Here is a 21,162-nt window from a genome sequence, read left to right as displayed (position 1 = left end):
AAAAAAAAAAAACACTGTGAAGAGATAACACAATCATCAGAAACAGACTCAGATAGGACATATATGTTATAATTAGAAGATAATTTAAAATAACTGTAATTAATACGTTAAAGGCTATAATAGAAAAGGTGGGCAGTACACAAAATCAGATGGGCAATTTTAGCTGAAAGATGGAAACTACAAGAAAGAATCAAATGGAAATACTAGAAATCAAAACACAGTAATAGAAATGAAGAATTCCTTCAGTGGGTTCATCAGTAGACTCAACAGAGGAGAGGAATGAATCAGTATACTAACAAAAATTCAATAGAAATTAACGAAACACCTGAAAAATAAAAAAAAAAAAAGAGTAGGGGAAAAATGGCACTCAAGAGGTGTGAGGTAATGTCAAATGACCTAGTGTACAGGTAACTGGACCTGCAGAAGAAGAGAGAGAACAGAGAAAATAACTGAATAAGTAATGGCTGAGAATTTTCTAAAATTAATGACAGACACCAAACCACAGATTCAAGAATCTCAGAGAACATCAAGCAGGATGAATTCTAAGAAACAAACCACACCTAAGTACATTAACTCACACTTCTGAAAACCAAAGACAAAGAGAAAACTCTAAAGGCAGTCAGAGAAAAAAAAGACAAATCACCTACAAAAGCCACAGATAAGAATTAATAAACACTTTTCATCAGAAACCACAGAAGCAAAAAGACAATGGAATGACATCTTTAAAGTGAGGAATTAGGAATATACTGTTGTAAGATCTTAACATTACATGTGAAGCAGTTTAGTATTTAAAGATAGTTTCAGATTATTTTAAAATGTATATTTTAAATCCTTGGGGAACAGCTACAATTTTAAAATGTGGTCAAAGTAATTAGTCCATAGAGGAGATAAAATGGAATCAAGAAAAAATGCTCAATTAACCCAAGAAAAGGGCAAAAAAGAAGAAAAAGGAAACAGAAAAAAATGGCACAAATAGAAAAGAATTAGCAATGCTAATTAGATTACTAGTTGGAATAGTGCTAGTTGGATGCTAGTTGGAATTAGCAGTGCTAGTTGGTTGATAGATTTTAATCCAACCATATCAATTATCACTTTAAATGTGAATTATCTAACCACATTCATTGAGACAAAAATTGTCAGATTGAATCTTTAAAAAAGCAACCTGTAACTATATGCTGTCTACAAGAAATCCACTTTAAATACAAAGACTTTAACACAGGTAAAAAGCAAAAAGATAAAGAAAGCTACACCACACAAACAGTAACCAAAAGAAAGCTGGAATAGCTCTACTTATATCAGCCAAAGCAAACTTCAAAACAAGGAAAGTGAACATCACATAATGATAAAGAGGTGAATTCTCCAGGGAAATATAACAATTCTAAATGTGTATGCACCTAAAAACAGAACTGCAAACTACATGAGACAAAAACTGATAGATTCGAGGACAAATAAACAAATCCAAAATTATATTCAGAGATGTCAACACTCTTCTCTTAATAATTGACAGAATATGTAGGCAGAAAATCAGCAAGGAGAGAGATTACCGGAACAATATCATCACACAACTTGACCTAATGGAAATTTATAAACAAATGTAAAATATACATTCTTCTCAAGTGTACATGGAACATCTGCCAAGGATCACCATATTACGAGCCATAAAATAAACCTTAACAAAAGTAAAAAGACAGAAATCATACAGAGTATGTTCTTGAATTTTAACAGTATTAAACCAGAAATCAGTAACAGAACGATATCTGGAAAATCCCCAAAGATTCAGAAATTAAACAACACATTTCAACCTGATACATGGAATAAAGAAGTCTCTAGGAAAATTTTAAAATATTTTGAACATTTCTTGAAACATTTTTTGAAAATGAAAATGCAGCATATCAAAATTGGTGGGATGCAGCAAAACCAGGGCATACAGGGAAATTTTTAGTGGTAAATGCTCATATTAGAAAAGAAGAAAGTCTCAAATCAGTAACATAAGCTTCCATCAGAAAAAAAACTGGAAAAAGTAGAGCAAATTCAATCCAAAGGAAGCAGTAGGTAGAAAACACTAAAGGTGAGAACAGAAATCAATGAAATAAAAAATGGAAAAATAATAGAGGAAAGGAAACAAGCCAAGAGCTGGTTTTTTGAAAAGATCAATAAAACTGATAAACTTTTTGTCATCCTGACCAAGATAAGATGAGAGAAGACACAAAATTACCAATATCAGAAATGAAAGGAGAGCCATCACTACTGACAACAGAGGCATTAAAAAGATATCAATGAATATTACAAGCAACTCTATGTCCATGAATCAAAAACTTAGATGAAATAGAACAGAATAAATCCTTGAAAGACACAAGTTTGTCTTGTGTCCACTCAAAAAAAAATAACCTGAATTATGCTCTATCAGAGAAATTAAATTTCTAGTTAAAAGCCTTCTAAAAAAGAAAACTTAAAGTACAGATGGTTTCACTGGTGAATTTTACCAAACACTAAGAAAGAAATATTAACATTTCTATACAATCTCTTTCAGAAAATAGAAAAGGAAGGAACACTTCCAAACTCATCCTGTGAGGCTAGCATTATCCTAATTCCAAAATGAAACAAAGACATGCCAAGAAAAGAAAAGCAAAGGCCAGGATCCCTCATGAATATGGAAGCAAAAATTCTTAACAAAATATGAACAAATTGAATCCAGTAGTAAATATAATGATAATACATGACAGTCAAATGGGATTCATCCCAGGAATGCAAGACAGGGTCAACGTTCAGAACCGTATTAACCATATTGGCACAGAAGAGGACATATGAGAAAAGCTGCACAACTTTGGGTTTGGCTATGACTCTAAATATCTGACAGCAAAAGCACGACCCACCCAGCTATGGGGAGGAATGAAGGACTGAATCACCCCCAAGGTGAATGAACCTGAAAGACACCAAGTGCACAAGAGAAGCCAGATACTGCATGATTCCACTTACAGGAAATGTCCAGAAAAGGCAAATTAGTAGAGACCGAAAGCAGACCAGGGGGTTGCCTGGAGGTGGCAGTGGGGGATTAACTGCAAATGATCATGAGGAAACTTTTTAGATTGTAGTGATGGTTGTAAAATTCTATATATTAAACTGTTTGTGAGAGATCTCGTCAAGATGGTGGCGTAGGCAGACTCTGAACTCACCTCTTCCCATGGACACAACCAGATTACAACTATTCTTGGAAAAATTACCCTGGAGAGAAAATGGAAAACTGGATAAAAAGAAACCCCACAACAAGGGACAGTCCTGAGTGAGGCAGAAGAGGCGGAAATTCCTTCTGGAGAGAAAAAAGCCACCTTCAAGGGTGGCAGAGCTTCACAGCTGGCCAGGAAGGAGCCACTCTAAGGTACACAGCCTTCCCTGGAGAAGTGTGGACCTTAGTAGGGGCTGATACTGCTATAAGCATCCTTCAGACTCAGCACAACTGAGATGAGTGTCCTGCTATTTGGCTTCACTGGCTACTAACTGCAGCAGGGAATACTCCCAGAAAAGCTATCGGATGAAAGTTGAGAAAACCTGGGTCTTAAAGGGCCTGTGCACAAATTCACCCATCTCAAAGAGTAACCTAAAATCTCCAAAAGGAAAGGTGCACAGTCCTTTGGTGAAAAGAGACTCACCTGGTAAGCTCTGGGCGCATCTCGATGAGAGACGAGACTGAGACATTGGTGGTAGCCATTGTTGTGACCTAGTACAGGAATGCTGACACAGACGGTGGCAGATGCCATTGAAGTTTTTCCACTGCCCTGATAGCCCCGAGTCTGCTACACCCACTATAGTGCAGATTTAATCCAGTTTGACTAGGGCAGGCAGCCTGCCCTAGAGACCGGCCCCTCCCAACAGCAAGCCCTCAGGCTACTTGTCGGCCTGCAAAGACTGGGTGCCTTGATCCTCTACAGGCAGGCGAGTTTGTCCACTTCTGCATGGCAGGGCCTGTGTGAGGACCAGGTGAACCATGGGGGTTACTGGTGGAGATGTGGAGGCCTCCATGGTGGGGCGACTGGGTATGCTCCAGAGGGTCAGGACATGTGCATGGACGAGGGCTTTGTTGACAGTGTATGTGGACCTGTGGGGTGTGGGGCTTATCACTGGCAGAAGACCTGTGCTCACAATCAGCCACAAAGAGGATCAGCCCCACCTTCCAAAGCCTGAAACTATTAGGTGCTCCTGTGCCTAGGGCCAGCCCCACTCAGCTGCAATCCTGAGAGAGCTGACAACAGCCTTGTAGGCCTGAGGACTACAGCAACCGTAAGCCCCTGAGCCTAGCAACCAGCCACACTGGGTACCTATCCAATTAACAGGAAAACTGCAACTGGAGTGTGCTGTTAGACCTTGTGGCCAATGGCACTGGGGCTTCCTGAACCCAATTTACAAACAGCCTCCCAGGGAGGGAAACCCTAGAGTCCATGGGTACCTGCAGTAAGAGCAACCCTGACACAGCAGAAGGATACAAGTGGCCCACACAGGGGTCACTTTTGGATCATTTGGACTGGTGACGAAAGGGAAGCACACTTCTGGGCCTCAAAAGACATCTCTCACATAAGGCCACTTCTCCAAGATCAGGAGACATAACTGACTCACCTAATACATAGATATAAGCACACAGAAAGAGGCATAATGAGGAGGCAAGGGAATACATTCCAAGCTAGGGAATGGGACAAAACCCCAGAAAAAGAGCTAAATGAAACAGAAATAAGCAATCTACCTGACAAAGAGCTCAAATAAAAACTCATAAGGATACTCACAGATATTGGGAGAAGACTGGATGAACACAGTGAGAACATCAAGAAAGAATTGGAAAATACAAAAAAGAACCAATCAGAAATGAAGAATACAACACTGGAAATTAAGAATTCACTAGAGGGACTCAAAAGCAGAGTAGATGATAGTGAAGAATGGATCAGAAAGATAGACAAAAGACTAGAGGAAATGACCCAAGCTGAACAGATAAAAGAAAAAAGAATTAGACAGAATGAGAACAGTCTAAGGGAACTCTGAGACTATATCAAGTGCACTAACATTCGTGTTATAAGTGTCCCAGAAGGAGAAGAGAGAGACAAAGGGGCAGAGAATCTACTGGAAGAAATAATAGCTGAAAACTTTCCTAACCAAAGGAAGGAAACAGACATCCAAGTACAGGAAGCACAGAGAGCACCAAACAAGATGAACACCAACAGGCCCACATCGAGACACATTATAATTAAAATGTCCAAAATTAAAGATAAAGACAGAATCCTAAAAGAAGCAAGAGAAACGCAACAAGTGACATACAAAGGAAAGCCCATAAGGCTATCAGCGGACTTCTCAGCTGAGACCCTACAGGCTAGAAGAGACTGGCATGACATATTTAAAGTGCTGAAAGGAAAAAAACCTACAGCCAAGAACACTGTATCCAGCAAGCTTAGCATTAAAAATGGAAGCAGAGATAAGAACTTCACAGACAAGCAAAAATTAAAGGAGTTATCACCAAGAAACCAGTTCTACAATGATGAAGGGACTTATTTAAGTGGGAAAGAGAAGACCACAAATAGGGATAAGAAAATTATTTTTTTTAAAAAAGGAATAAAATCACTGGTAAAGGCAAAAATACAGTAAAGGTAGCAGATTAACAAGCTATGAAGATAATATGTAGGTTAAAAGACAAAAGTTCTAAAATTACCTATTTCAATGATGAGGATAATGGATAGACACACACATCAAACAAGACATTAGATATAATTTCAAAAATATAAAATGTGGGAGGAGGGGAGTAAACGAGTAGAGCTTTTAGAAAGAGGTCAAGCTAAAGAGACTATCAACTCAATATACATTACTATATATGTAGAATATTATATAGGAACCTCATGGTAATCACAAACCAGAAATCTATAGTAAGTAAACAAATAAGTAAGAGGAAACAAATCAAACAAATTATTAAAGAAAGCCATCAAACCACAAGGGAAGAAAGCAAGAGAAGAAGAAAGGAACACAGAAGAACTACTAAAACACTCGGGAAAAAAAGTAACAAAGTGTCAATAAATACATTTTTATCAATAGCTACTTTAAATGTCAATGGACTAAATGTTCCAATCAAATGCCATAGGGTGGCCAATTGGATAAAAAAACGAGACCCATACATATGCTGCATACAAGAGACACACTTCAGACCTAAAGACACTCACAAACTGAAAGTGAAAAGATGGAAAAAAGAGATTCCATGCAAATGGCACAGAAAAGAAAGTGGGGGTAGTAATACTTATATCAGTCAACACAGACTTTAAAACAAAAACTGTAACAAGAGACAAAGAAGGGCACTACATAATGATAAAAGAAACAATCCAACAAGAAGATATAACACTTGTAAATATCTATGCACCCAAGATAGGAGCACCTAAATATATAAGCAACTATTAACAGACATAAAAGGAGAAATAGACAGTAACACAATAATAGTAGAGGACTTTAACACTCTGCTTACACCAATGGATAGACCATCCAAACAGAAGATCAATAAGGAAACACTGGCCTTCAAGGATACATTAGCCCAGATGGACTTAGTAGATATATATAGAAAATTCCATCCAAAAAGCACAGAATACACATTCTTTTCAAATGCACAAGGAACATTCTCCAGGATTGATCATATAATAGGACACAAAACAAATCTCAATAAATTTAAGAAGATTGAAATAATACCAAGCATCTTTTCTGACCACAAAGGTATGAAACTAGAAATCAACTACAGGAAGAAAATCAGAAAAGCCACAAAAATGTGGAAATTAAACAAAATGCTACTGAACAACGATTGGGTCAATGAAGAAATCAAAGGAGAAATTAAAACATACCTGGAGACAAATGAAAATGAAAATATGACATGCCAAAATCTGTGGGATATAGCGAAAGCTGTTCTAAGAGGGAAGTTTACAGCAATTCAGGCCTACTTCAACAAACACGAAAAATCTCAAATAAACAATCTAATAATGCATCTAAAGGAACTGGAAAAAGAAAAACAAATAAAGCCAAAAAGCATCAGAAGGGAGGAAACAATAAAAATCAGAGCAGAAATAAATGAATTAGAGACTAGAAGAACAATAGAAAGAATTAATGAAACCATGAGCTGGTTCTTTGAAAAGATAAACAAAATTGACAAACCTTAACTAGACTCACCAAGAAAAAAAGAGAGAAGGCTCAAATAAATAAAAATCAGAAATGAAAGAGGAGAAATTACAACAGACACCTCAGAAATACAAAAGATTATAAGAGAATACTCTGAAAAGCTATACGCCAAAAAATTGGATAACCCAGAAGAAATGGATAAATTCTTAGAATCATACAACGTTCCAAAACTTGATCAATAAGAAATAGAGAATTGGAATAGAGCAATCACCAGTAAGGAGATCAAAACAGTAATCAAAAAATAAAAGTCCAGGACCAAATGGCTTCCCTGGTGAATTCTACCAAACAATCAAAGAAGACTTACTACCTATCCTTCTCAAACTCTTCCAAAAAATTGAAGAGGAGGGGAGGCTTCCTGACTCATTCTACAAAGCCAACATTATCCTGATACCAAAAGCAGACAAAGATGACACAAAAGGGGAAAATTACAGGCCAATATCACTGATGAACATCGATGCAAAAATCCTCAACAAAATACTAGCAAATACAGCACTGTTTACAATAGCCAAGACATGGAAGCAACCTAAGTGCCCATCAACAGACGAATGGATAATGAAGATGTGGTACATATATACAATGGAATACTACTCAGCTGCAAAACAGAACAAAATCATTCCATTTGCAATAACATGGATGGACCTTGAGAGAATTATGTTAAGTGAAATAAGCCAGCGAGAGAAAGATAATCTGTGTATGACTCCACTCATATGAGGAATTTAAAACTATGGACCAAGAACAGTTTAGTGGATACCAGGGGAAAGGTGGGGTGGGGGGTGGGCACAAAGGGTGAAGTGGTGCACCTACAACATGACTGACAAACATTAATGTACAATTGAAATTTCACAAGATTGTAACCTATCAATAACTCAATAAAAAAATAATAATATAAAAAAATACTAGCAAATAGAATACAATAATACATTAAAAAGATCATACATCATGATCAAGTGGGTTTTATTCCAGGGATGCAGGGATGGTTCAACATCTACAAATCAATCAATGTGATACACCACATTAACAAAATGAAGAATAAAAATCACATGATCATCTCAATAGGTGCAGAGAAAGCATTTGACAAGATACAGCATCCATTTATGATAAAAACTTTAAATAAAATGGGTATAGAAGGAAAATACCTCAACATAATAAAGGCCATAGATGACAAACCCACAGCAAAGATCATCCTCAATGGAGAAAAACTGAAAGCTCTCCTCTAAGAATAGGAACCAGACAAGGATGCCCACTTTCACCACTCTTCTTTAACATAGCATTGGAAGTCCCACTCAGAGCAATCAGGCAAGAAAAGAAATAAAAGGGATCCACACTGGAAGAGAAGAAGTGAAACTGTCACTATTTGCAGACGGCATGATTTTATATATAGAAAACCCTAAAGAATCCACTGAAAAACTTTTAGAAATAATAAATGAATACAGTCAAGTCACAGGATACAAAAGCAACATACAAAAATCATTTGCATTTCTATACACTAACAACCAAATAGCAGAAAGAGAAATTAAGAATACAATCGCATTTACAATTGCAACAAAAAGAATAAAATACCTAGGAATAAACTTAACCAAAGAGGTGAAAGATCTGTACACCAAAAACTAGAAAACATTGTTGAAAGAAAGTGAAGCAGACACAAAGAAATGGAAAGATATTCCATGCTCATGGATCGGAAGAATTAACATAGTTAAAATGTCCATACTTCCTAAAGCAATCTATAGATTCAATGCAATTCCAATCAAAGTTCCAAAAATATTTTTCACAGAAATAGAACAAAGAATCCTGAAAATTATATGGAACAACAAAAGACCCCGAATAGCCAAAGGATTCCTGAGGAAAAAGAATGAAGCTGGAGGTATCACACTCCCTGATTTCAAAATATACTACAAAGCCATAGTAACCAAAACAGCATGGTAATGGCACAAAAACAAACACACAGATCAATGGAACAGAATCGAGAGCCCAGAAATAAACCCACACATCTATTGACAGCTAATATTCGACAAGGGAGCCAAGAGCATACGATGGAGAAAGGAGAGTCTCTTCAATAAATGTTGTTGGGAAAACTGGACAGCCACATGCAAAAGAAGGAAAGCAGACCATTATCTCACACCATGCACAAAAACCAACTCAAAATGGATTAAATACTTGAATGTAAGATCCGAAACCATGAAACTTCTAGAAGAAAACATAGGCAGCACGCTCTTTGAGATCGGTCTTAGCAGCATATTTTCAAGTACCATGTAGACCAAGCAAGAGAAACAAAAGAAAAAATAAACAAATGGGAGTACATCAAACTAAAAAGCTTCTGCACAGCAAAGGAAGGCATCAACAAAACGAAAAGACAACCTAACAATTGGGAGAAGATATTTGCAAACCACATATCAGGTAAGGGGTTAATATCCAAAATATACAAGGAACTCATATGTCTCAACAACAAAAAAACCAAAGAACTCAATTAAAAAATGGACAAAAGATCTGAACAGGCATTTCTCCAAAGAAGATATACAGATGGCCAACAGGCATATGAAGATGTGCGACACCATTAGCTATCAGGGAAATGCAAATCAAAACCACAATGAGGTATCACCTCACTCCAGTCAGAATGGCTATAATTAACAAGACAGGAAACAACAAGTGTTGGAGAGGATGTGGAGAGAAGGGAACCCTCGTACGCTGCTTGTGGGAGTGTAAACTGCCAGCCACTATGGAAAGCAGTATGGAGTATCCTCAGAAAATTAAGAATAGGTCTACCATACGATCCAGCTATTCCTCTGCTGGGTATTTATCCAAAGAACTTGATAACACAAATGCATAAAGATACATGCACCCCTATGTTCACTGCAGCATTATACACAATATCCAAGACTTGGAAGCAACCTAGGTGCTCATCAAGGGACGAATGGATAAAGAAGATGTGGTATATATACACAATGGAATACTACTCAGCCATAAAAAATGATGAAATCTGGCCACTTGTGACAACATGGATGGACCTTGAGGGTATTATGCTAAGTGAAATAAGTCAGAGGGAGAAAGTCACATACCGCATGATCTCACTCATAACTGGAAGATAAAAACAGTGACAAACAAACACAAAGAGACAGATTGGATTGGTGGTTACCAGAAGAGAAGGAGGGATGGGAGAGGAGGGGAGAGGGTGAAAGGGACAATCAGGTACATGTGTGTGGTGATGGATTGTAATTAGTCTTTGGTTGGTGAACATGATGTAATCTACACAGAATTCAAAATATATTAACAATATACATCTGAAAATTATATAAAGTTATAATCCAATGTTACTGCAATAAAAAAATTAAATAAACTGCTTACAATGGTTGTATTTAATGGTGTATAAGTTATACTTCCATAAAGCTGTTAAAAACAAGAAGTGACAAGAGGGGCCAGCCCAGTGGCGCAGCAGTTAAGTTTGTGTGCTCCACTTCAATGGCCCGGGCTTCGCAGGTTCGGATCCTGGGCGTGGACCTAGCACTGCTGGTCAAGCCATGCTGTGGTGGTGTCCCACATAAAATAGAGGAAGATTGGCACAGGTGTTAGCTCAGTGACAATCTTCCTCAAGCAAAAAGAGAAAGATTGGCAACAGAAGTTAGCTCGGCGCCAATCTTCCTCATAAAAAAAAGGAAGAATTGGGGCTGGCCCCGTGGCCGAGTGGTTAAGTTCGTGTGCTCCGCTGCAGGCGGCCCAGTGTTTCATTGGTTCGAATCCTGGGTGTGGGCATGGCACTGCTCATCAAACCATGCTGAGGCAGCGTCCCATGTGCCACAACTAGAAGGACCCACAACGAAGAATATGCAACTATGTACCGGAAGGGCTTTAGGGAGTAAAAGGAAAGAATAAAATCTTAAAAAAAAAAAAAAAAGAAGAAGAAGTGACAAGCAAAAAAGAAACCAAAAACTGAGAAAGACTTATTAAAGACATTAAACACTAGAAACAGCCATGCATCCACCCCTGGCAGAGGCGCTTCTCACTAGGTTAGAAACCACAAAATTAGTGAGAAGTGAAAATCAGATTAACTCGCTCTTAATTAAAACTTGTGGAGGAGGGTGTGAGGCTGAGGTGAGGGCACTGGAGGGGTGCTGGGGGGCTCTGGCAAGCGAGGGTACCCTGCTTTACAAGCATTGAAGGCTGCCTTCCTGCCTGAGGGCCAAGAGCTGCGCGGGCTGAGGCTGGAAATGAAGACTGTGTCAGTCACACCAGGGCTTGCAGCCCGTGGCACAGGTCTTGGATATTATCTGAGGCATGAAGAAAGCCCAGGAAAGTGTGTTAAGAAGAGGAAACTATAACCACATTTGGTCTGTCAGAGTTCAAACCAGAAGTTTTGCGGAGAAAGGATATAATTCCTGAAGGCATGGACTATGGTTTGTCCATCTTTGTAACTAACACAGGGGGTCACCCACTGAGAGGAAACTATGAGCTACCTAATCCATATTTGTTAAATGAATTCATGTACAATAGTCATTCATTCCCACAGTTTGCACAGACTGGCTAAAAATGGCTGACCCCACCAAAGCCAGGCGTGAGTCCCCTGTCAGCAATACCCATAGCCCATTTCTGAGCTCTGTCCTTGTAGAGGAAAGAGAATGTTATCGCCCTCTGATTTACCTCATATAAACCCCCTCACACTTCCACTGCTCATCTCCATGAGGTGCTCCCCTAACAGAGGTGACAGAAGCGGGGTTCCCTCCTCATTTCCCAAGCCAAAAGCATCAACTTGCCAAATCGCTTTGGAAGCCAGCTGAGCCCCAGGGAAAAGCTGTGGTCTTCCTGCAAAGCCTCCTTTCTCACTGAGCACCAGCTGCAGAGGCGGGAGGGCATGTCAAAAGGGGCGGAGACCTTCATCTCCAAGACATCCTTACCTGCACCTTATAAAGGTGTTGGAAAGCATCCTTCCGAAATTTTTTCATATTGATGGTGGCCAGCACTGTAGAGAGAAGGGAGAGGTGCTGCATGGGGCACTGTGACAAGTGCCACCAGGGGAGGGATGGAAGCCCACACCTTGTGCTACTTCTATTCCACTTTGCAAAGTACAAAGGGCTGTCATATATGTCCTCACATCACTGGACATGTGCAAAGACAAGGTGAGGCAAGAAGGGCAGTTAAAATTACCATATTTCGTGCAGAGAAGTGGAACAGGCCAAGGTCACACAACTTGATTATACCTAGGAATTGAATGCAGGTTACCTGGCCCCAAGTTCAGTACACTTTCTACCATACCATGGAAATAATGTGAGGAAGAGCCATAAAAAATGAGGAGAGAGAGCAGTATATTGAAGCAGCTAGTCTTAAGCTCAGGACCACCTGACAGATAGTCGTCTGGACCCATGTGGCTGCTCACACCTTGGTCATTTCCTTCACTATCATCACCTTATGATTTTGTTCTGAATTGTTCTGCTATTCTCTTCTCAGGACCTACCTGGAGCTCACAGTGAGCCTCAGGGAGCAGGATCCCAGAACTGGGACTTGTCCTAGGCCACCTTCCTGACACAATACCTGTCTTCTGCTTCTCCATGTGGTTCTCCATGCTGGTGGAGAAGGCCTTGATTCTAAGCCATGCCCAGCACCAAAGCAGATTCTTAGCCACAGAAAAATTATGAAAGATGGAAAGGTACATTGAGTCCAGAAGAGCTCAATTATGGTTCTGTTTAAAGAGAGACCACAAGAGCAAGGAAAAGACATAGAGCTGGTGAGTCAACTCTTTGCTTTGACCCTGAGTCCTTATCTACTATAATACCAAATCTCTGGGGTCTGTTTCAATGTACATGGGAAAGAGAGGTATCAGAGATATTCTTGTTCTTTTTCTGAGACTCGTCCAAGACTCAAACTGGCTGTCTAAGAGCCTCAGTTCTCCCTTAAAATAATTCTAAATTTGTACCTCCTTTTATGTAGCCTTTTAGCACATCATCCACATTATCCGAGGTCAAGAGAAGCTCCACAATCCCTCTTTTCAGCAGGGCCTGTTGATAAAAGTGGACAAAATGAACCTACTTCTCTTGCTGCCATGGGAAGAAGGAGCTATAAGGAAATTAGGAAATAAACACAAGTGGGCTCTGATGGGCAGCCTGAGAGCTAGAGAGAAAGGTTTGCATGGAGAGTCTGACCATGCGCAGCTCAGTAAATTGCAGGGGATGGTGGTCTCCACCCCAGTCTGGTGCTTTTCCTGGGGACGGCCACAACAGCAGCGGAGTACGGGCTTTGACACCCATGGTCATTGCCTCAAGGGGAAAAGCACAGGGCTAAGTCTATGAGGAAGCAACCAGGGAGGATCTAAATCCGAGAAAAAGAGAGAAAGAAGACTTGGGAAACCCTTTGTGCCTGAAGGGGAGAGGTTGAGGCTGCGGGGCCCTAAGAAAGATCAGAGGCAAACTTCACAAAACTTAGGTCCTACCCGGACACTCAAAGGAAGCACGGAAGTCTGCCATGGCTTTGGGGAAGCAGGGAATCTAACTTGAAATTCATATTTACTGAGGGCATAGGGAGCAGACAGACGGCCAGAGGGTGAGAGGACCCCGTCTGTTTGTCCTATATATCCAGGCCTAGGAGAGAAGCCAAGCAGTAAATTTTAAAAATCAAGGAAAAGTAATGCTAGCTGAATGAGATTGATTTGAGAGGATCTGATGTGATGACGCTCCTGAGTTAGGGAGGGGAACTTCTCACAGACCCTGTCCAGCTCCAGAAGCCCCAGCTACAGAGCAGGAGCCAGGACATCCGCGGAGTCCAGCCCTGCCCTCCTCCCTCTCTCATCACCTGCTCTCTCTTCTTTGCCCAGCTGGCCACTCCTCCTCACTGCTCTCCAGGCCATCCAGAGGTCTCTGTGTGGAAAGAGCTACTGGGTTCTGCACAGACAGAGTTACAATGGAACCCCTGCATCCTGTTTAGCAACCTAGGCAAGGGGTCCAGTTCAGACCAGAGCTCATCAGCTTCCTGAACATGGGAGGTCAGGGACAGGGAGGGGCCTGACTTGCCAGAAAGAACACCAGGCAGGACTGAAGTTACTCTTGGCTTAAGACATCCCCCCATACAGGAGCAAAGGCAGCAGAAGAAAGAATACTAATGCTACAGGTCAGAAAGCTGCAGGGTGATAGCCATCATTGTCAAGTTCATGAAGCATTATCTATTTTCTATGGATGTAGATTCACCAACCCCCACCTTCAATGACAGTTCTAGGTCACAGAGACAGCAACAGAAAGGAATAATCTTTTAATATCATGTTTGATTCATAATAAAGATATCTGAGCACATCTTGATCACCCTGACCATATTGTAGATTCACAAAGAAATTGAACTTGACCTCACATCCCAGAGTCACCCAGGCCAGGACTCAGACACACGTGCTGTGAAAGAGACAGACTGAGGACGAAGGTAGGCAAATATGGAGACAAACTAAGTGTTTCTTACCTGTTGAAGATAGGGCATGTAATCTTTATCCTTATAAAATGAACCATATTCGTTCTCCACCTGCACTGCAATGATGGGGCCTCCCTTGCGGTACTACAGACAGATGATGAGCGAGAGAGAGTGAGGCGACTGGTGGGAGAAGATGGAGTCTCTGGGTTTGCTGCTGAAGATGACACACCTGTTCCAGATTCTTTGATCTGAGTGGTGCCTTAGTTTGGGCACTCTCTCTCCTCCCCTTGGGTCTGATAGTCAGTGAAATCCAGGCACTTCAGCTGCTGCAAGGAGTCCTACCTTTCCCAGCTTTGTAGAGGAGCCACTCCCGCAGTTGTCCTCTCTCTTTCCCATACGAATTAGCTACTTAAATATGAAATCTCAAACCTATAATCTCACCTGCTTCCACGCCCACCCTACCCACTTTCCTAGCTGACAAATGAACAAGGTGTCCCTCCTCCCGTCTCAGGGCAATGCCACCACTCAGGTGCAGAGTCCCCCTGCCTCCCGCCATCTGCTCAGGAGCTTGGCTTTCTGCACCATTCCTTCTCCCTTCTGTGCTTTCCACCCTTTCTTCTAAACTGACAGACTTCCATCATCATGGAAACTTATTCAGAACCCTCACATCAGAAAGAGAGAGAGAGAAGGAGGGAGGGAGGAGGGAGACCTCCAAGATTGTTCCCCTCCAGCGACATGTCTCTTGCTCCCTGCTCCCCAAGGGCTCTACTTCTTGAGAGAGTTACCAGTGTCTACACTCACTTTCTCTGCTTTCTCACTTTTACCCCGCTCCTCAAACCCCCATGGAAGAGCTTCCACCCCCATCGCACGATCTAAGCCATCAACACTGACCTAGTTGTGCTGAAATTTATTACAATTTTCCATGTTTAGTTCAACCTTTCAGTGCCTTCCACACTCAGGTCGACTCTGCTCCTTGAAGCCTCGCCAAACTGAAGGTGGAGTGAGCATCGAGAGGGAGCGTCTGATCACTTCCCTCCCCACATGGCCCCTGCTGCCTGGAGTAAATGACAGTTTTAGAGGGAGGCGTTCCCTTCTGGACCACAGGACTAGCTTCTGAGCAGGAACAGAGGAGAACGAGCATGTTTGGGGGCTTTTCCTTCACACCCTCACCTTTTCCTTCTTTCTCACCTCACACTAGGCTCTACACTACTGAATTTCTTTAGTTCTTCAAACTCCTCGTTCTCTCTCTTGCCATCTGGTCTTCGTCCATGCTAAGGATTCCTGACCAGCACCCCTGGCTTGGCTAATGCTTGCCCACCCTTGAAGTCCTATTTAAGGTACTTTTTCTGGAAAACATGCTCCAGACCTCCCTTTCTCCCTCGAGGGCGTCCTGCACGTCCTCCACTGCGGCAGCTATCACTCATCCCGTAAGTGCTGTCTGCCTCTCACGCTGGACTGCAAGCTCCCAGCGGCAGGGACATGTCTGTCCTTCTCATCATTGGAAGCTTGGCTCCTACACAGCGCCTGGTACATAGTAGGTGCAATAATTACTTGTTGAATGAACACAAGTATTCTGAACTGATGAATTGAGAAAAGTTGTTTGTATTATTGAATAGTATCTTCTCCCCAACTTGAAGGGTGAGATTTCCAAAAACTCCATCATAGGAGGACTCATAGTTGCCTTATGAAATCAACAGGATTAGAAGAGTAAAGCTCCCAAGTAAAACGGTAAATACACCCTAAAAGTCATTTAAATATAACAATTTAACCAATGAAGATAACCAAGCAAATATAAAGACCTTAAAATACCGACAATTTAGTAATAATGAGCCCTATACATTTCATTTTCACTTATAATTCCTTGCTTCTTAAAATTTCCTAGGATTTCCCACCTCATGATTTCAACGGGATGTTTATAAATTGACTTTGCTTGCTGCATCTATGCAAATGCTCCTGTGCCTCAGCTTCCATCCAAACTTTCAAAGTCTTTTTAGTTTTAAGGCTCAGAGATTTTTACTCCCGCCATTGAGTCCCATCTGGAGGGCAGAAATCCAGCCACAAACCTATGGCCTCAGACCTTCCTACAAAAAAATGTACCTCGATTGCGCCTAACAGACCCGGAGCTCAGTCCTAAAGACGAGGTGTCCTTCCCCTCAGTGCTGCCCGCCTCCCCGACAGCGCGCTGCAGAACTGCCAACCTTTCACTTTCCTCCCTAATTTCCCAGTCCCCTCTTTATAGTTCTCCTAATGAAAGTAACTTAACAATTCAGAATCCATAATTAGTTATAAAGGGCTGAATCTGTATCATATTCTCCCCTAAAAGAAGAGTCTAAGATAATACGCTATTAGTCTACTATCTAATAATTCTGGGTTTTGTCGTATCTCAAACTATATCAAGAGATATGTTCTGATATATTTTTATTTAAATAATAGCCATGTGTCTCCTCTTGTTTGAAGACAGTCACATTTTACAAAGCAAACACAACAATCAAACAATTATCGCCTTGTTGACTTCAGGGAATACTGTTCTTTCTTTGTTACATACTGTTCTGTGTGCCGCAGGTTGACATCGTGAAAACAAAGGCATTTCTTATCAAGTGCATAAGGTCAGAGTATTCCATGAAGAAATTAAAATGCATGGCACCTGTGCTCTTTGCATTTATGAAATTAGAATAAACTGGAATGTAAGCAATCGCAAATATACCCTCACAGTTACAAAATGACATATGAACCAAGTTATTCATTATAGCATAAACTTGAAAAATCAAATGTCAGTGACAAGGGCACTAGTAAAATGAACTATGATGTATTGATATCATGGAATACTATGCAGCAATTAAAAAGAATGGCAGCTTTCAAAAATGTTTTTTCAAGTGACAAAAGAAAAATGTCCAGTGGGAACTGCATATTTTTATACAAAAAGTATACATGTACACACAGATACACATGTGTAAGCATGTGCATAAGTAATTAGCTTCGATATGTGTAGGAAATCTCTGGAAAGACACATCAAAATCCTATAAAATGAGCTGTCTCCTGAAAAGGCAGCCGACTGGCTCTGGAACAGGGTGGAAGGGAGATGAGCTCGTTTCACCATAAACTCTCTGTACTCTTTTGAACTTTTGCACCACACATTCATACTAACTGTTCAAAACAACAAAGATAATTTAAGCATAGAAATAAGCAGTATAAAGGCCAACGGGTTTAGTGAACTTCAAGTACATTCAGAATGATGATGACAAACACAAACCAATACTCTTTGTCAGTCCCTGTCTTCCTAAGCTCTGGAGTAAAGACTGTACTTAAGACAAGGGTCGAGAATTTAAGAATGTCAGCTTCAGCTCTCAGAGAGACTGGGCATGGCCTATTCCATAAACAAGTCAGTACAAACTATTTTCCTAAAGCAAATATAAGAAAGAGGGAAAAGGTCATTTGGCCTTACCTGGAGATGAACCACTCTGGAAATCAGATGATCAAAATACTTATCAACTGCTTCAACAAAGCCCTTGTCAGTCGTTCTCAGGTTCACCTGGGGATCTTGCAGTAACCGGCTGGGAGTGAAAGCAGACAAGCTCAGTGTTTGAGGTGGGAAGTCAGGGGTGAGGGGGAGCAAGAGGCTGGGGCTGATCACAGCAGCCAGCCCTTCTCAGGACTCCCTTCGGCACAGTCCTACATCCTTTGATTTCACATCCATGATCCTGGAGCCTCAGGTCCTGAAAGGAAGTTACCACGTGAGCTTCTTGGGACGGTTCTCACAGACTTGTGAGATTTAGAGGGAAAGATACCCCTTTGTCAATGTGACACTCTGCGACTGAGGAGGTGCTTTCAGCTCCATCAAGCCTTGGACACCTTGTCTTACAAGAGGTGTTATAACCTGTCATTGAATACCCTTCTCCATTCTTTTTCAGCTTATTAAAACATTTTTTGTGAGCACAGCATATGTACCTTAAGCACAGGGTTACGTTTCCTCTAAGACCTAAGACATCAAGCACAGAGTAGGAGCTTACAAACCAAGAAGCACACCCAAGTATGATACTCATAAGGTGCTGGCTGAGGCCTCCAGCTAAACTGCACAGTGAATCCTGCTTCTCTCAAACACCCACTGCCCTCCAAGTCAGGCTGTTTCTGCTCCTGAGCTGGGGTGGGAGAACAAGCTCATCTTGGAGAAAAGCAGAGCCTTTACCGGCCCCGCGGGAGCGAAGGTGCTCAGCTGGAGGCAGAGCGTGGCTATCGGGGAGTCCTTTCACCTTGCAGAGGTACTAGAAGAGCGTTCTTGGATTCTCACCCTGAACTGTAGTTGTCTGGACTGAGGGCCAGCATCACAGACAAGAGAAGAAGGCAAAGAAAAATGACAGGGGAGGGAAGGGAGCTGAGGGCACTCACACAGTGGAGAACTCGGTCTTCCGTTAACAAAATAAGAGAAAAACCAGAAGTCAGAAAAAGGAGAACAAGCCCAGAAGTTGTCAGAACCCTCCCTTCCACTCTCTAAGGTTCCCTTCCTGTTCCTCCCACTTCAGGAGGACAGAGGGGGACCCCGCCCTGCTGTGGGGCAAGAAGGGTATGACTATCCTGACGTGTCCCCCTGAACTCCCCCACACGCACTCTTGGCCACAAGCCCAAAGCACCAGGATCAAAGTCTCCAGTCCTTCATCCGTAAAATGGGGACTAAGATAGTCCCTATCCCTCACTACAGCAGTGCCTGAGACAATGTGTATAGAACACACAACATGGTGTGAAACACAGCACACAGGCTCACTACTAGGAGACTGAACTTTACTCTTAGTAAAGCAAACTACTACAACTGCAATGCTGGACTCAGCCGGCTCACCTGGGCAAGCCCCCGAGGTCAATCTCGCTGCAGATGTAGGGACCTGGACGCAGAATCACCCACAGCCCGATCTCCGCAGCAGTCAGGACAAAGGCCCTAGGGAGGTCAACGTCAGCAGCTCTCACGGCCTCAGACGCAGGCTGAGGAGGAGCCCAGCACACATCACAGCCCACGGTGGCGCAACTGCCCACCTCTCCCTCGCTTGCCTTCCTCTCCAAGTGGGGAGACGGGTGAGGGAAGAGAGGCCGCAGCCCCGGCCCCAGCAGAGCAGGATTCCCAGCCAGCTCCCAGCCTAGGACGTCTGCACAGGCCCAGTGGGGACATGAGGAGGAGGGCATCACACAGGGTGCAGGGGAGGCCACCAGGGAACCTGACCCCAACGGCCTTGCTACCCTAAGGGGGCAACCCCTTCCCCAGTCCTGGGGGCTGGGCCACACTGCACAGCGGGGCTGACACCTGGGATTAGGCACCTCTGGGAGGCAGTGAGAGGTCTGGCTCGGAAGAAGCAGGCCGAGACCCCTGGGGGTAACAGGTTCACAGCTGCAGAGTGTCTAGGTGCTGGCTGCAGAGCCTTTCCCACTGTCCTGAGAACAAGGCCCAAGAGCCCAGTCTCTCTGGCTCTCAAGCAGAGCCAGATGCCCCCATGGCTCCTAACCAACCCAAGGAGCCACTTCTCTGCCTCCCACCCCGGGCCAGGTCACAGAAGCAGCAACAGCACGTACTCCAGGTCCAGGTTCCCAGAGAAGTCAAATCTGCCTCTTTCTGGCTCATGGAGGTTCCATGGAACATAGCTGTAATAGGGAAGAGGGAAGTACAATAAGCATCTTCTTATTTCTTTCCTCTAAATTCCTAGGTCAATCCCAAACCCATGTCAAAACTTGGGATAGCTCTATTTTGGAATAAGCTGAAGTTTCCAATGGCAATTAACCCTTTATTACATGAGCAATGATTATTTTCAATAATTCCTTTCTCTATTACCCAACTGTAGTCCAAGCTGCCATTAATCCTACTCTAGATTCTTTGGGTTTACAGATATATCATTCTACTCACCACTCCATTCTTTGTAAAACCTATTAAAAAAATATAAAGAAAAGGGAAAAATACCCACAAATGTCTACACATGTTGAAGAAATTATTGCTAAGAATTGATCAAAATAAGAATAGAGGAGGAGTTTCTATGAGGATAATAGAGACACAGCAAAGGAAGGTGCCACCTTCAGGTCTTACCAAGAAGGACCCCACCAGGGACCTCCCCGACAGGGCTGAGTATGTAGGGCCAAAGGGACATGCGTAAAATGTTTATTAGGTGCTATTGTTATTAGGTGACTATCCTTCTTGCATGTCAACAACAAGGTTTTTGCGTGACGTGCCCCTAATCTCATATTTCTCATAAGCCCTATAGTTCTTATTACACAGTTTTGCACAGTGTGGAGATTTTTAAGAATGCGTATGTAGCATTATGGCAGAACTGACTGTATTTCAAGATCTTTTGTTGCAAGGAGAAATGAAAAGTTGGTTTGCTAAAAACTTTAAACATGCATGGTAAAGTTTATACTTCCACACTGAGAGAATAGAATGAAAACATTTTGCTAAATGATGCTTATGCTTACAAGTGACTTACTTTAAAGAAAATTGCTGAAAAAAGTTGAAAACACAATGGAAAAAGATATAGATGAGGCAAAATTATTTTAGCAATCTTAAATAGTAGGCAAAATGAATTTTAAGGCAAAAAAATACTCTCACAGATATTAAGAGAGACATTAATAATAAAAGGAATGATC

The 21,162-nt window shown here is 41.8% G+C and overlaps 1 protein-coding gene across 25 annotated transcripts in view; it reads right to left on the bottom strand.

Moving 5' to 3' along the window:
- The window catches only part of GLB1L3 (galactosidase beta 1 like 3), a 74,822-nt gene that overhangs the window by 47,555 nt on the left and 6,105 nt on the right, over window positions 1-21,162 (bottom strand). For 15 of the 25 annotated variants that reach the window (XR_011440910.1, XR_011440909.1, XR_011440912.1 and 12 more), the window contains exons 4-9: window positions 20,104-20,172; window positions 19,382-19,477; window positions 17,996-18,104; window positions 14,605-14,697; window positions 13,082-13,163; window positions 12,066-12,130 (exon numbers count right to left, since the gene is read on the bottom strand). Coding sequence is in view for 20 of the 25 variants with exons in the window: in XM_070273950.1 (XP_070130051.1) it covers window positions 12,066-12,130; window positions 13,082-13,163; window positions 14,605-14,697; window positions 17,996-18,104; window positions 19,382-19,477; window positions 20,104-20,172 (514 nt within the window). In the remaining 5 variants the exon portion in view is untranslated. The remainder of the gene's footprint in view (window positions 1-12,065; window positions 12,131-13,081; window positions 13,164-14,604; window positions 14,698-17,995; window positions 18,105-19,381; window positions 19,478-20,103; window positions 20,173-21,162) is intronic. The other 10 variants (XM_070273947.1, XM_070273948.1, XM_070273949.1 and 7 more) reach the window with 3 other exon arrangements.

The sequence above is a fragment of the Equus caballus genome, chromosome 7 (assembly GCF_041296265.1).
Source record: "Equus caballus isolate H_3958 breed thoroughbred chromosome 7, TB-T2T, whole genome shotgun sequence".
Taxonomy (NCBI): Eukaryota; Metazoa; Chordata; class Mammalia; order Perissodactyla; family Equidae; genus Equus; species Equus caballus.
Note: the sequence above shows the minus strand (reverse complement) of the source record. Positions and strands in the feature narration are given on the sequence as shown.